Below are 15823 nucleotides of genomic sequence, written 5' to 3'. Positions count from 1 at the left end.
GCTTGTTAAAAATCTGGTACTGTTTCCATGCCCTTTGAGTAATGAATACAAAGTTTTTATTTAAACATAATGGTATCCAACCAAACCATAACCAATGCTTTGCCACTGAGAGTTCTTGATTTGGCTACTTTACCTATTGTACAGGTATGATTCCCATTGCAAGTAGAGTGCGATGAGCATTCTTTACAAGTTGTCTTTAATACAGGGCCTACTCTCCTTGGTCCCTGCCTGCTACCAAATGTAAAACTTTTCTTAGAGATAGAGATCATAAACAATGTAGTTTCTGTGCTTGCGGCAGATGGTTTGGAGCATCCAATCATGTCCAACACAAACGTGGGAAATTAAAAAGCCCGCTTAAAAGTGTTGGAAAAGTTTGCCAAGATCTTATTAAAAACAATGATACTAACGATTTGCAAGATGAGCGTAAGAGATTATTTAAAAGAAACACGTTGCCTGGGATCGGTTAAGTTGGTCTTTGAAATGCGTTTGTAACGGTTTGTTTTAAAATGCATGGTTAGAAAGATGTTTTTGAGTGATACTTGTGTGGATCATTATATTCTACTTTTAAAATATCTTTCTAATCATATGAATTTTTTATAAACGTTTACAAACGCTTTTCAAATACCAACTCGACCGATCCAAGGCAACGTGTTCCTTTAATGAAACAACATTGAAAGAAGTTGTAAAAACTTGCACCTGCTGAACATAAATAAGTAAGATGCATTTGCAGTGACAAAAGTCTATTCAGGCTAGTTTGATATTTTTTCCATTCACTATCTTACTAATTCATAATTATAATATATGTCTCTGAGAACGATCAACAAAAAACATTGAATTGTTTATCACGTTAAATAAACCAACTCTTTTATTGTTTGCAACAGTACAATTGAAAGGAACCCCACCATAGATGGGGGAACTGCTTACAGAAGGCCAAAGCAGGTGAATGGCCATTTAGCCCTTTAGTCCCTGCACCCCCCGAGTTTGCTGAAATCCAATTTCTCAAGAGTCTTGCAGTAAATTACTGGAATCATAGTTCAAATTTTAAAAGATAGCCATGGCTTAATGTGTATGCACAATTTTTTACCCTTTCGGTAATATTTGTATAAAAGTTCTCATGGGAACATTAAATGCCTCTCGTTAAACGGCTACGGTAATTTTTATGGCGAATATTTTTGTGCACGGATAAAATGAACACGATAGCTTTTCAAGGCTTTTTTTCTGGCTCAATGCTCATACTGATTAAATGCGAAGGTGTTAATTTTTGACAATATAATAAATGATGAACAGTCTCCTGTTTACTAATGAGCGTTTTATTTTTTGTAAGAGCTAAATTATTTCATCATCATTAGCTTCGACAAGTCAACTGTGAAGGGAGAATTAATAACGATCTTTAACAACTAGATATATTAACAAATGCGTAGACCTACTAATGACTATCGAGTTTTCTTTTGATGTTCCTTTTTTTCTACAAACACAAGCTAGCGAGGTTTCCTCGTACCGCATACAGTGTATCGCTATAATGCGGCTGGGCGGTACAGCGGCTAAATGGTTAGATACTTTGGATACAGTACTTGCTCACTTTTAGAGCCTCTTTGTTCTGATTGGGATGAAAATGTTTAGTTTGGTAGCGGGCAGGGGACCAAGAAGACTGTTCTAAGGCCATGTAAAGACAAGAACAGTAAAGCTTGCTCATCGCACTACTTCTCTTCTTGCAATGTGTACAACTAGGTAAAGTAGTTATGACAAAACAAAAACTCAGTGGTTTAAAGATCATGGAAACAGTGCCATATTCTTTTAACAAGCATGCTCGTTTTTGTTTTTTTATCAATTCAAACTAAGGGATAACTTCAAAATGCATTTTTATTGTTTTTGGAAAAATTACCATTTTTGAGGCAGAAGTGTCACAACAGGATACAATAAACCAAAGTGTTTCTCCCCAGTAGACATGCAAACCATAATGATAGCCCATCAAAACAAAAAGGGAAATATTCCGAGAACCAATAAAACATTAAAGACAGTACAAACTTTCTTGATGTGCAAGGGGAATTAAAAAATGTGACTTTCAAAAAAGAGGTGCTGTTCACAAAACTGTTATTTTATTTTATGCAATGTCAAGAAATATGATTGGGCCAGGGCCGGGTAGGGGCAAATTATAAGATTTAGGTCATCAACAAGTCCTGATCAATGTTTGGTAATGCACTAAACTTACAAAGTGCTTATAAAAAGCTGCCAGATTGATGGAATTATAGCTAACTTCTTCATGTTATAAATTCAAAATGAAGCAAATATTTCAAAATGCATTTCTCTAGTTTTCGGGGAAAAGGGTCTATTTTTGAGACAGTTCTGTTACATCAGGATACAATTGCCCGAGTTTTTCTTACCAGAAATAAAAAGACAAATTATGGCCCTGATCAAAACCGAAAGGAAAATATTCTGAGACCCCTGAAAAAATGGAATTTTGAGGGCAAAAAATATGGTAAAAATGTTGATTTTGCAAGTTCTAAAAACATACTGTAATGCACGTTCTTAAAATAGCACAAGGGGGAAATTTATAGCAATATTGTTTAGTCTCAAGTAAAGCCAAGGATGATACATTGTAGTGATGTAAAAGGTTTTATGAAATAATTTTGTTTTTTGGTGGGGAGGAGTTGTAAATATTAACTTAAAAAAACAGTTTTTCATTCCCCCAATATCGGCCCAAAGTGGCCTAAACACAAATGAACTGTTACCATGGCAACGTGTTATATTATGATTTGAAATGTTAATGTTGTTTATTTGCACCCCAAGTCCCTACCATCCACAAAGTATAGGAAAAATATTCCTTTTCTTTTACCATGGACACGTATGTCGATATTATGTGAAAAGACCCTTAAAAAGGCATTTTTCATGTTTTTGGGAAAAAAGTCTAGTTTTGAGGCAGTACTGGCCCAACAGGATACAATTGCCCAAGTTTTTGACACCAGATATGGAAAGACCAATGTTGTCCCTAATCACAGACGAAAGGAAAATTTTCTGAGACCCCTGGCAAGTTAACATTTTGGGGTCCAAAAATAGGGTAAAAATGTTGATTTTGCAAGTTCTAAAAACATACTGTAATGCATGATGCAAAAATAGCACAAGGGTGATATTTAAAGCAATAATTTTTTTTCTCAAGGAAGGCCAAGGATGATACTTTGTAGTTATATAAAAGGTTTTTTTAATTAATATTGCATTTTGGTGGGGTGGAGTTGTAAATATGAGCTAAAAACCAGTTTTCCAGCACCCCAAAATCGACCTAAAATGGCAAAAAATTAAAACGAGCCGTAACCATGGCAACGGGCTATATATAGAATTGAAAATGCAATTTTTTTTACTTGCACCCCAAGGCCCTTCCACCCACAAAGTATAAAAAAAAATCATTTTTTGACCGTGAGCAACTATGTCAACTATTTACCTGAACTGACTCTTAAATGATTGGTGTCAGTCTAAAAACTGGCACCAAATTCTCAAGGAAGGTAGTAACGGTCTGATTTACTGGTCAAGAAAATAATAATTGCATATAAATCACATTTTGTATATTTCGATTTGGCTCAGGATAGACAAGTGTTTGACCCCCCCCCCCCAAAATAAAATAAATACAAATTAACCCGTTTATCAATTAAAGCATTTTTTATTTATTTGTATAACTGGGCCTAATTTCTTAGAGATGATTAAGCAGATAATACTCACTCTGAAAATCAGTAACTTCAAACATTTTGCGAACTCTTTCAACCACTGTCGTCTGCAAAATTGACGTGTCTAAAACTATAACCTCGTTCACTTCTTTACTTTTCAGTCTTTTTAATTTATTATATTTTTTTAGTCCAAAAACTAAACAACAATTATTTAATTAAAGAGAGGCGTGGGTGGAAGAACCAGCTTTATCATAATAAAAAAAATGAGTTGATTAATTCCGCTGATTTAAAAAAACAAAATCCATTAATAATACAAGAGCTGTTTTCAAATCCCTAATCCACCCCAAGTCAAGGAACAGGTCTCCACATTTGGCTGACTGAGCTGGGTCCTTGAGCTTCGATGCCCGGGCTAGCAGCCGTGAGGCCGTAGCCCGGTAACTTCTACCTTTCTCCTGTTGACCGTACCGAGTCCTTGTCGGTACACAGCTGAGATGTACAAACCCCAGTAGAACACCTCGCGGATCCGCCCGGCCCACGACTGGACCACCGCTGCTTACTCGCTGACAGTTAGTTTTGCGCATGTGCGAAGTTGTTGACGAGCGCTCTCTTGAGTCAAAATCGTAAACAAAACATAGCCTTTCAACCGTTGAAAACGATCTGGGGTCATCGCGATTTTTGACCAATTAAAAGCCAAGATGGAAAACTAAACATGAATATGCAATGAAGTTAGTTGCGATGGTCGGATTTTGAGTCGAATTGATACTTCAAAATCTACGTAATGTGAATTTTCTAGTTGAGAAATAGACCTCACACGTAAGAAATATATAACAACTATGGTTTTCCACTCAAAATTGAGATAGCAAACCCTTTGAAAACAATTCCCTGTTTACTTTTGTAACACATGACGACGTTCTGGTGAAGCATTTTTATCAAGAGTAATGTACACAAGCATTGGGCAATTGTCGCTTTTTGTGACGTGTGCAAACTGTAATAAACATTGTGCATTGTATGCGTTTGTTTAGTTTGTATGTGAAACATGTGGGCCGCGTCAGAAAAACGTTGGTGGAATCCCACTGATTTTAATTAATCCAGAGGGTTTGCTGCTATATAAACGGAATAATTTGATAGAATAATAATTTTCCTCTACAACAAACATTGTTTTAATATCAGGGAAATTCAATTTTACTCACAAACGCCAACAAAACTCATCGTTAAAGTCATAGAAACATGCACAAAACAGCGATGGGGTCACTGCTGTGAATAACTAATGAAAATCTCGCGCATGCGCAAAACTATTTGGCACTCGATGTAGAGCTCTGAACAGCGGTGGGACCATGGCAGCGACGAACCCTAACTTAGTTAGAGTTTCGACGGAGGTAAAACTTCTCCCCTATTTATAATTTCACCCGTTCCGTTACCACCGCCCCGCTATTTTCATGTATTTAAATCTCTTCATTGAATTCAATTATTTTCATTGTATTAAATTTCTCATTGTATGTAATTAATTCAACTTCCCTTTATGCTCATATATTTTGAAGCGCTGAGTATTTATTTCATTAAAATTTAATGTCTTATATTTTGTTGTTCTAAACCTTGACTCCCATTCACATTTATTCAAGTGCGGTCTTTCCCTTTAATTTCTGTTAAGGTTGTTAATTTCGATTTGCGACTTCGTAACACTACTAACACATTTCCTTATCTTTGCGAATAAAGGACTTGCAGGGACCAGTCTAACCGTCTGAGTGTCTTCAATCATAGGTCCTTTTCGAAACTACAGATTCGGCTTTGGAATCGACTCGGCTCAGGCCGGCTAGCTTCGCCCCGCGGCAGTGTTTCGACAATATTGCGCGTGCTTTGCGTATGCGCTCAGGGCTTCTTCTGACGAGAGGACGGATCCTGAAGCCGAACCCAAAGCCGAAGCCGTGGTTTCGAAAAGGGCAATAATAAGCCATAAACGTACTATAATGACACCACACAGGGATACTGGCTCACAAAATGGCGTACCCCAAGATATATTATTGCTGATCAGGTAAACTAGGTCAATTGAAAAGCGACTCATAGTTGGCTGTATCAATACATGATTAATTTATGAACCTGTAGTATTGAATAATGACATCAAGCGCAGGACTAAAGTAACTTTGCAATAATGCTCAGTGGACCATACCATTCTGAGAACAGTATTATTGTCTTTGGAGCTATTATTATTATTATGATACCGTAACAACAATATTAATGTTTGTAAGGGGCCGTTCCGAACATTAATTTTTTTGTTTATTTTGATAAGACCTAAGAAACAATTTTTGACCCTAAAAAACAACAAATTTTTGATTTTAAATGTTTGGCTTCTCATAATATACTTCAACATTTTAATCTATATTGAAAATGACATCAAGCGTTATTCACGAGCCTCAAAGTGTGACGTCAGATGTTTAGGCTAGTTTATTGTAGGCCATATAGGTAACGTGTTCTGCATCACGTCGGCTTTTCAAAAGGAGAGCAGTGTCTGGCTCTCTTCAATTGTCATCCATCAGCTCAGCGTACCGTAGTACGACACGAGTCCATCTAAAATACTAGAGTGGGTGTATGGCCTGCCTCACTCTACAGTTATCACTCGATGTAGTTGAGCGCCTGTTTCAAATTGGCTTCTCAGTTTCCTCCATGGTTTACTTCATGACAAATTAGTCTTGACTTTTACACTGCGTTTCACAATATTGTTAATTTCTGCGCCAAGACGTGGATTTCCTTCAGAACTCACCAGCACGCCAGGGAGCCTCTCACGGACAATTGAACTTGATGCCATTGTTGAAAGGTAAACAAAAAACCCGAGAGAGTTTTTTATATCCGTAAAAACAGACTGTGCGCGCCCGTCGTGTTTGCGTCGATGCAATAACCGCCTGTTGTTTTAGGCCAACGTCACTGTACAACTGATAGTCTTCTATACGTCACTGTCCCAGCTAGACTATTGCTTGAAATTATCTTGGTGACTGCAAGGACAAAAGTGTAAAACCAGCTACAAGTGGTTGAAATCGCCACCTCGCGTTGGACATTCGCTATAAATGAGGATTTTGAGTTGATGGAACTAGGCTTTAAAACACATCAATTTGTACCTTATTGTTTGCCGTAATTTCACCCAACGCACAACGGAAATTAATGTGTCACTGTCGGTAAAAACTCGCACTGAGTTTTATAAAACATTTCGTCACACTCGCGGCTTTTGCGAGGAGTAAAGACCCAATTTTGGCTGGAAATATTAGAAAAAAAAATCTGCACATTCAACAACCTTTTTTTTCTCTCGAGGAGTTACACCGAATCTTGGCTGAATATTAGTGAACATTTCTTCACATTCAACACCACTTTCGAGAAGAACAGACCGATTCTAAACATCATACAGCTTATGCCAGTACAGTTTGAAACTCAGTTTTATGCTATAGACCATGAAGCTAACAATATGCCTTGCTGCCCTTGTCACTGTGATTGCTCTATCGCAGTGGTGCCCTATGGTCTGGGGCGACTGCCCGGCTATGGTGATCGGCAGTTGCTCAAGTGGGTGGAAGCAATGGGAACGAGCGTGCTACATGGTTAATACCGGAGAAGCTAATTTTGAAGATGCACAGAAAGTTTGTGCAAAGAAAGGTGCCGTTATGGCGGCTCCTCGCTCCCAGGCAGAGAACGCGTTCTTGGCAGATTTTCTTAAGACCGGAACAGAAACTGCGAAAGCATCGTGGGTTAACTGCGTCACAAGTTCAAACGCCACTACCAGTTGTACATGCTACGGGGATGACCAGAAAGCGTATTACTTCACGCCTACTTGGAAAACAGGTGACCCTACAGGTACAGAAGGTGAGAATTGCGTCATTCTGCATGTAAGGCCGGATAGATCCGGCAAGTGGGGTGATGCAGTGTGCGGTGGGTCAAGGGTCTTTGCGTGCAAACGGCCCGCCGGTCAACTTCACTTCTAAGTGGGACCCCACGACTAAAACGTTCACTCCAGAACCAATTATGTCTCTTTTGCCGATAGATCACTTTTTTTGTATAGGGCCTCAGAATCTGGAACAAACTTTCGAATACATCATAGATTCCATATCACTGCATACATTCAAGACACTCCTGAAAGCTCACATGTTTCATGAGGTGTACCATCTATAATGTTTCTTCTGATGTGCCACAAATACATCAGCAGCGCCTAGAGCAAACTTTCGATTTTGGCACTTTATAAATTCTTTTGATCGAATGATTGACTGAAGCGTTTTGGCTCACATACAGGAAAACTAATCATTTAATGTAAACTTCACTTCTAAAGTGGGGCAACTTGGGTCCCATTCTGATGCTCTCAGTTTGCTCCACACACCTGGAATGCACTGTCCACCTCAATTGGGAAATCTGACTCTCTTCGAATATTTAAGAAGATCAAATATTCTCTGTACCATATCTAATGCGCTGCGTTCTTCTTCGCGTAGTGGCGCTATACAAATGTCTAATAATATGTATGTATGTAAGTATGTATTTACGACCAACCCTTTTGGACCATAAACAGGAAAACTGAGCATTTTAAATTGTCAACTTCAGATCTAAAGTGGGACACCCATGTCTCACGACCAGCCGTTTTTGGCACACGAACAGGAAAACTGGACTTCACGTGAACTTCACTTCTAAAGTGGGGCAACTTGGACATCACGGAAAACCGTTTTGGCTCGCAGACAGGAAAACTGACCATTTTCATTTTCCAACTTCACATTGGTATGCCTACTATAAATAATTTGGATTGAGCAAAGAACATTGAACAGAGTAACCTAAAGAGTATAACCTCTTTGAACTGGCCCCTTTAACAAAGATATTGACACAAAGGCTAGATAAACTCTCCCAGCTCATACAATGGTATTAAATGTTACATGTACCAAAATCCCTGGCTCAATATTACATATAAAGCTGAATTTGCACAAGTAGTTTTTAACTATACTTTTTGTGCATAAAAGCACAATAAAACCATCACAGAACAGGGTCACATGTAGACATTGTGACTGGTATCCTGCTCATTTCTTCTTAGCAGACAGTCATTAAGCAAAATTTCGGCTTAAGCTGCAGCTCTATGAAATTGGGCCCCGTTTTGTTGATGTATTTTTAATTGATTAGTCTGCATTATTGATAATCTTCAGTTTCTGGTTGATTTATTTTTGTCAAGAGCCTTGCAATATAAGGCGCAATAAAAACGCTTATGCTTATTGTTGTGCACACTCTTGACAAAGTAAAGAGACATCTATAGGTTAAATGATTGGTTTTAGTCTAAAAGCTGGCACATTAAACAACAGTTCACCAGAACCAAATTCTCATAAAAGGCAGTGGACACCTAATCTTAATATTTATTAGCATAAAACCTAACTTACGAGTAATGGGAGAGGAGTAGTTTTCGAGAAAGAAGTAATTTTCCACGAATTTGATTTTGAGACCTCAGATTTAGAACTTATGAGGTCTCGAAATTAAGCATCTGAACGCACACACCTTCGTGTGACAAGGTGTTTTTCTTCTTTCTTTATTATCTCGCACCTTCGATGACCGATTGAGCTCAAATTTTCACAGATTTGTAATGTTATGCATATAAAATGCTGAGAAACAGCAAGTGAGAAGACTGGTCTTTGACAATTACCAAAACTGTCCAGTGTCTTTAAGGGAAGTAGTAAGGTCTGATTTACTGGTCGAGAAAACAATAATTCACATTTTGTATATTTCGATTTGGCTCAGTAAATACATGTTTGAGAAAAATTAACCCGTTTTTTGTTTAATCAAGTATATAAAACAATCACCACTTTTTTGTATAACTGGGCCTAATCTGTTAGAGATGATTAAGCAGAAAAATATTGCTTATAAATTTTATGCTCAGCAAAAATAAGCAGGATAGCAGTCACAGATTGTACATGTGACATGGTATTTTAGCTAGAAACCTTATTCTTGTAAGCAAAGTTGCGCTCAGCGTTTTGTGCTATTGCCCTTTTCGAAACCACGGCGTCGGCTCCAGATTCGGTTCAGGCTAGCTATGGCCCCGCGCTTATTTTGACAATTTTGCGCGTGGTTTGCGTACGCGCTGAGGGCCCAATTTCATAGCGCTGCTTAGCGGCCGATTGTGTGCTTACTGTGCAATTTCTATTTCATAGCGCTGCTAACCGTAAGCACACGAAAAGGCATGCTAACCTTCTTGTGCTTACCGCATGAAAGTAAATGATGCACAATGCAAATCCACGGTAAACACGCAATATGGCCGCCCAATTGTTCTGCTAACATGTGAAATACGCTAAGGCTTTAAGCAAATTTTTCTGCTACAGTAAGCACGCAAATTTGCTTACTGTTAAGCAGCATTATGAAATTGGGCCCAGGGCCCAGGGCCCAATTTCATAGAGCTGCTAAGCACACAAATTTGCTTAGCATGAAATGTTTGCCTTGATAAAAACGGGATTACCAACCAAATTTCCACGTGAATTTCAGGATAAGCAAACAAAAGATGAATACCAGTAACAAGCAATATGCAACAAATGGAAATTGGTTGGTAATCCTGTTTTAATCAAGGAAGAAATTCCATGCTGAGCAAACTTTCGTGCTTAGCAGCTCTATGAAATTGGGCCCAGGGGTTTGGACGATTCGGCTTAAAGCTAAATCCAAAGCCGAAGCCGTGGATTTGAAAAGGGCATGTGGGACCATCGTTCATCGAATAAAGAACTGAAAATAAAATATAGTTACGAAAGGTATGGACGATACAGCGCAAAAAATGGTCAGAATCTACAAAAATTTGACACTGAAATAGGTTTGTTATTATTCTTGGCTTATTCAAACAGTTTAACTCATCTACAACGATATAACGAGGCATTTAAAGTCACCTGGAAGTGGTATTTTTTCAAAATAAAGCTTTTGTCATACACTAAAATATGTGTTTTGATGAACGGAATATGAATAAACAATTAACTTAGGTTTTGAAAAATTAGTTTCCATGTTATTTACAAATTAGAAAATAAGCCCGACCCGAGAAGGCGCTGTTCGTGACGTCAATCGAGGCGCGATATTTGAAGAGAAAATGTGTAGTCTGGCCACGAACACTACGTCTGGATAACTGATCTGTAAGACAAGAAGTACAGAAGGCAAGACAAAGAAGTACTGTCACGGAGCAGACTGCACGCACAACTGCATGGCTGATGTGCGGACGATCCACTCGGATTACCCAGCACAGTGAATCGCATGCAGTACCAACACAAGATAGTGACGCTTGGCGCAAGCTAAAAACATGCCCTCAATGTTGAAACAATCGTTTTTTCACGATAGGCAAATGTTCCTTTAGGTTCATTACGTCTTTCAGGTACTTTCTTCGACTTCCCCACTAGCTGGGAAAAAAAAAAGTTGGGATGGCGTCATGTTGTAGAAAAGAACTTTTCTGTTCATGTCAAAATGTGTAGTGTATTCCGGATTCTCGAAGCACGACGGCTCGAAGTGTTTGCTGCACAGTGCTCGAAAAGACTTGCAAACTGACCCCATCTTAAGTTGTTTTGCTGCATCCAGCAGCAATACACCTGGTCGACATTGCCGGAAAAATGCAAAAAAAAAACTTTTTCGAAACGTACAAACTCACGACTAGGACTTGAATGTACTTGCACGTACGTGTGTTCGATGTTCGATCGAGGCAAAGTCTGCATCAATTGACGTCACAAAAGGTGCAGGCGGAGACACCCCCGAACAACTTTTTTTTTTTTTTTTTTTTTTTTTTTTACATATAAATCGTTAAAAACAATTACTTCAAAAATTATTTTATTGTTCAGAAACATATACTCTAATTTTTGAAGAAAAAAAGTATATATATTTCAAGGTTGCTTTAAGTCTAGTTTTTAATTATGTGATGCATAATTGTTTTGAACCGCAATGCCATGAGCGCCGCTTGCGCGACACCTGCGCTATAAAAAGTTCCATATTATCATTATTAATATTATAAGCATAACGACGGTTCGGTAAAGATAATAATTTCCGTAATGTCAGTTTAATTGTGGTTTTATTGGAAAGTACAGCTAGAAAATTTAAAATTAATTTAACCTTCCCAAAGTCGATATTGTAGTGTAATATACTCTCACGAATCATTGCACATCAAAACAAAATATAAAATAGTTTGTAATTGTGTTTGGTTTGCAGTTTAAATTAACTTCCACTATGTAGTTTCCAATAAAAACATCATCAAACTGAAATTATGAAAATGATTAACTTTACAAAACCCTCATCGTTTTAGTTTGTGTCTTCATTAAAGGTAGTGGACACTTGGTAGTTGTCAAAGACCAGTCGTCTCACTTGGTGTATCTCAACATATGCATTAAATAACAAACCTGTGAAAATTTGAGCTCAATCGGTCATCGAACTTCCGAGATAATAATGAAAGAAAAAATACCCTTGACACACGAAGTTGTGTGCGTTTAGATAGTTGATTTCGAGACCTCAAGTTCTAAACTTGAGGTCTCGAAATCAAATTCGTGGAAAACTACTTCTCTCTCGAAAACTATGGCACTTCAGAGGGAGCCATTTCTCACAATGTTTTATACCATCAACCTCTCCCCATTACTGGTCACCAAGTGAGGTTTTATGCTAATAGTTATTTTGAGTGATTACCAATAGTGTCCACTGCCTTTAATTTGTGTCTAGTGCACATTCACCGTTTTCGTCCTTAAAAGGCAGTGGACACTATTGGTAATTACTCAAAATTATTATTATTATTATTATAGAACCTTTCTTGATTACGAGTACGATGGGGATAGCATAAAACATTGTGAGAAACAGCTCCCTCTGAAGTGACGTAGTTTTTAGAAAGAGGTAATTTTCCTTGAATTTGATTTCGAGACCACAGAGTTAGAATCTTAAGGTCTCGAAATCAAGCATCTGACAGCACACAACTTTGTGTGACAAGGGTGTATTTTCTATCATTATTAATATTATCTCGCAACTTCGATGACCGATTGAGCTCAAATTTTCACATGTTTGTTATTTTACGCATATGTTGAGTTACACCAAGTGAGAAGACTGGTCTTTAACACTTAACAATAGTGTCAGTGTCTTTATGCGCTGATGCATCTAATGTCGGCTTTTCAGCCGTTGCCACAGCGTGATATTTTTCTAACAACCAATGAATTAAAGCGGTGGACACGTTTGGTATTAATATTGTATTGATAGTGCCATTATCTTCATATCGTTGCATCTAAAAATGATTAATTTTTAATAGTTTTATTTTTGTTAATCTTCATTAATTTATGCCGAGTACACATTAATTGTTTGTATGCCTTTTTATGATTAGTTTTCCTTTGACATTTTTTTACTTGATGCGCTGATGCACCTAATGTCGGGTGCCTATTCAGCCGTGGGTGCATTCTTGATATTTGTTACCAACAATTAATTATTGAATAAAGGAATTTATTAGCGTAAACAGGTCAACTGTGACAGGAGAGAATGTAAAATAAAAAAATAAAAAGCTATTGAGTTATTAAACAATGGTCTTTGAAATGCCTAGCTTGTGACAATGATTTATTTTTTTTTTTTTTTTTTCATAAAGTAATTTCAGCAAGAATTAATTGAACTTCAATAAAGCGCATTCAAATTCGCGCATAATAGGGTTCTGTTAAGTTAATAGATGTTAAATTTGCATCGGGGATAAAGAATATTAATTTTGGTACCAACATTAATAGTCTGTACGTAATTGGTAATGGCTCTGATATTTAATGGCAATGGACACTATTGGTAATTACTTAAAATAATTATTAGCGTAAAACCTTTCTTGATGACGAGTCTTGGGGAGAGGTTGATGGTATAAAACATTGTGAAAAATGGCTCCCTCTGAAGTGCCATAGTTTACGAGAAAGAAGTAATTCTCCACGACTTTGATTTCGAGACCTCAAGTTCTAAACTTGAGGTCTCGAAATCAACTATCTAAAAGCACACAACTTCGTGTGACAAGGGTGTTTTTTATTTCATTATTATCTCGCAACTTCGACGACCAATCGAGCTCAAATTTTCACAGGTTTGTTATTTTATGCATATGTTGAGATACACCAAATGAGAAGACTGGTCTTTGACAATTACCAATAGTGTCCACTGCATTTAATGGCAATACAAATCTACGTAGTACCACGTAGTACACAGCGGCTTTGGATAGTAAAATGGATTTTTAGAAACATTTCACTCAAAGTATACGGTTATGGTGAAAATAGCGTATCCGTGGTAACGCTTCTCAGATTGTGTTTTCCTAAAGGGATTATTCTTCCTGCATGGACATATTCGCTCCGGCGTTTAAGCGTTATCTAATAAACGCGACCTTTTGATATTAAAGCCATTGGACACTTTCGGTAAACAATATTGTCCAAGCTCGCTCACACTTCGTGTACCACAACTTATATATAAAATAACAAACCTGTGAAAATTTAGGCTCAATCGGTCATCGGAGTCGGGTGAAAATAACGGGAAAACCCACCCTTGTTTCCCCACGTTTCGCCGTGTCATGACATGTGTTTAAAATAAATCCGTAATTCTCGCTATCGAGAATTGATATCGTTTTAATGGTTTCTCAAAAAGTAAAGCATTTCATTGAATAATATTTCAAGATAAGTCTTTCACCATTACCTTCTGTAAACCCTGTAAATTATTTGTAAATCTGTGAACTATTTTTTGTTTCTGTTCCGAAAGTGTATAATGGCTTTAAATTTTCAGAGGTTGGCACTGGACGCTATTAGTAATTACTCAAAAATAATTATTAGCATAAAAGCTCACTTTGTAACGAGTACACCATTTGAAGATAATGATAGTAGAAAGCTTATTAGTTGCTGATGCTGTAGTTTTTGAGAAATGAGTAAAACCATGTCATGAAAATACGTTTTTACATGCTAAAATAATATTCGTCTCATGGTCACTAGGACGAAATTTATTTTGGTGACATCGTTTGATTCATTTCTCAAAAACTATAGCACTTCAGCAAGTAATATTTTCAGGGAAGCTTTCTACCATCATTATCTTCAAACTGTGTTAGTTTGATGTCAATCTGTGGACATTGTGTTTTTTGTCATACAAAAAGTACCCAGACCCTTTAAAGGCACTGGACACTATTGGTAATTTCTCTAAATAATTGTTAGCATAAAAACTTGCTTGGTATAACCATGGAGGGTATAACAAGCAATGGAGACATCATATCAGTGTAAAACATTGTGAGAAACGGCTCCCTCAGAAGTAACGTATAGTTTTTAAGAATGATGTACTTTCTCACTAAATTGATAAAAGACTTCAGCTGAAGCCTTTTATTATGTATCTGAAAGCACACCAAGGGTGTTTTTACAATATTCTATTGATGACCAACCGAGCCCAAATTTTCACAGGTTTCTTATTTTTTTTACATATGTTGGGATAGACACCAAGTGAGAAGACTGGTCTTTGAAAATTTACCAAAGGTAACATCAAGTTATTACCAATAGTGCCACAGTAAGGCCCACTGCTCTTAATAACTGGTGACCAGAAAAATAATATAAAAATCATATAAATAGATAATACAACATGTCTTTTTTCCTTTGCCGCACCTTATTTATACCGTATTAAAAGCCTTACCCCACTTTCTTTATAAGATGACCTTGTATACATTGATCGCGCCTTTATCCCTGGTCTATTTTGCTTTCAATGTGTCTTTTTTTTAATAAAGTTGTCTATTATGAATTTGTGTTTTCCTTATGAGGTCAGAAGCTTCGCCAGTGCTTATTTAGGCCAAAAGTGGCTAATTTTGGCTGCTGTCTTCATGCATCATAGATCCAATATCCGATTGGTCTTTTCATTTGGATCATGGGTGTTACTGGAAATAGATTCTTCATTAAAAGATATTGTACAGAAGCATATTAATAATAATAATGATAGTGATAGTGATAGTGATAGTGATAGTGATAGTGATAATAATAATAATAATAATAATAATGATAATGATAATGATAATGATAATGATAATGATAATGATAATGATAATGATAATGATAATGATAATGATAATGATAATGATAATGATAATGATAATGATAATGATAATGATAATGATAATGATAATGATAATGATAATGATAATGATAATGATAATGATAATGATAATGATAATGATAATGATAATGATAATGATAATGATAATGATAATGATAATG

The 15823-nt window shown here is 36.9% G+C and overlaps 1 protein-coding gene across 1 annotated transcript; it reads left to right on the top strand.

The window, feature by feature from the left end:
* Positions 1–7087: 7087 nt before the first annotated feature.
* LOC139954076 (pulmonary surfactant-associated protein D-like) lies at positions 7088–7612 on the top strand. The gene has a single exon (XM_071953737.1). The coding sequence runs from the start codon at positions 7088–7090 to the stop codon at positions 7610–7612; it is 525 nt and encodes a 174-aa protein (XP_071809838.1).
* The last annotated feature ends 8211 nt before the right edge of the window (positions 7613–15823 follow it).

Source organism: Asterias amurensis, chromosome 22 (assembly GCF_032118995.1).
Source record: "Asterias amurensis chromosome 22, ASM3211899v1".
In the NCBI taxonomy this organism is placed as follows: Eukaryota; Metazoa; Echinodermata; class Asteroidea; order Forcipulatida; family Asteriidae; genus Asterias; species Asterias amurensis.
This window is presented reverse-complemented; position numbering and strand designations above follow the sequence as displayed.

Bases quoted from the DNA above. Each gene is read 5' to 3' on its own strand.
- LOC139954076 (XM_071953737.1), top strand. From the start codon at position 7,088: ATGAAGCTAACAATATGCCTTGCTGCCCTTGTCACTGTGATTGCTCTA.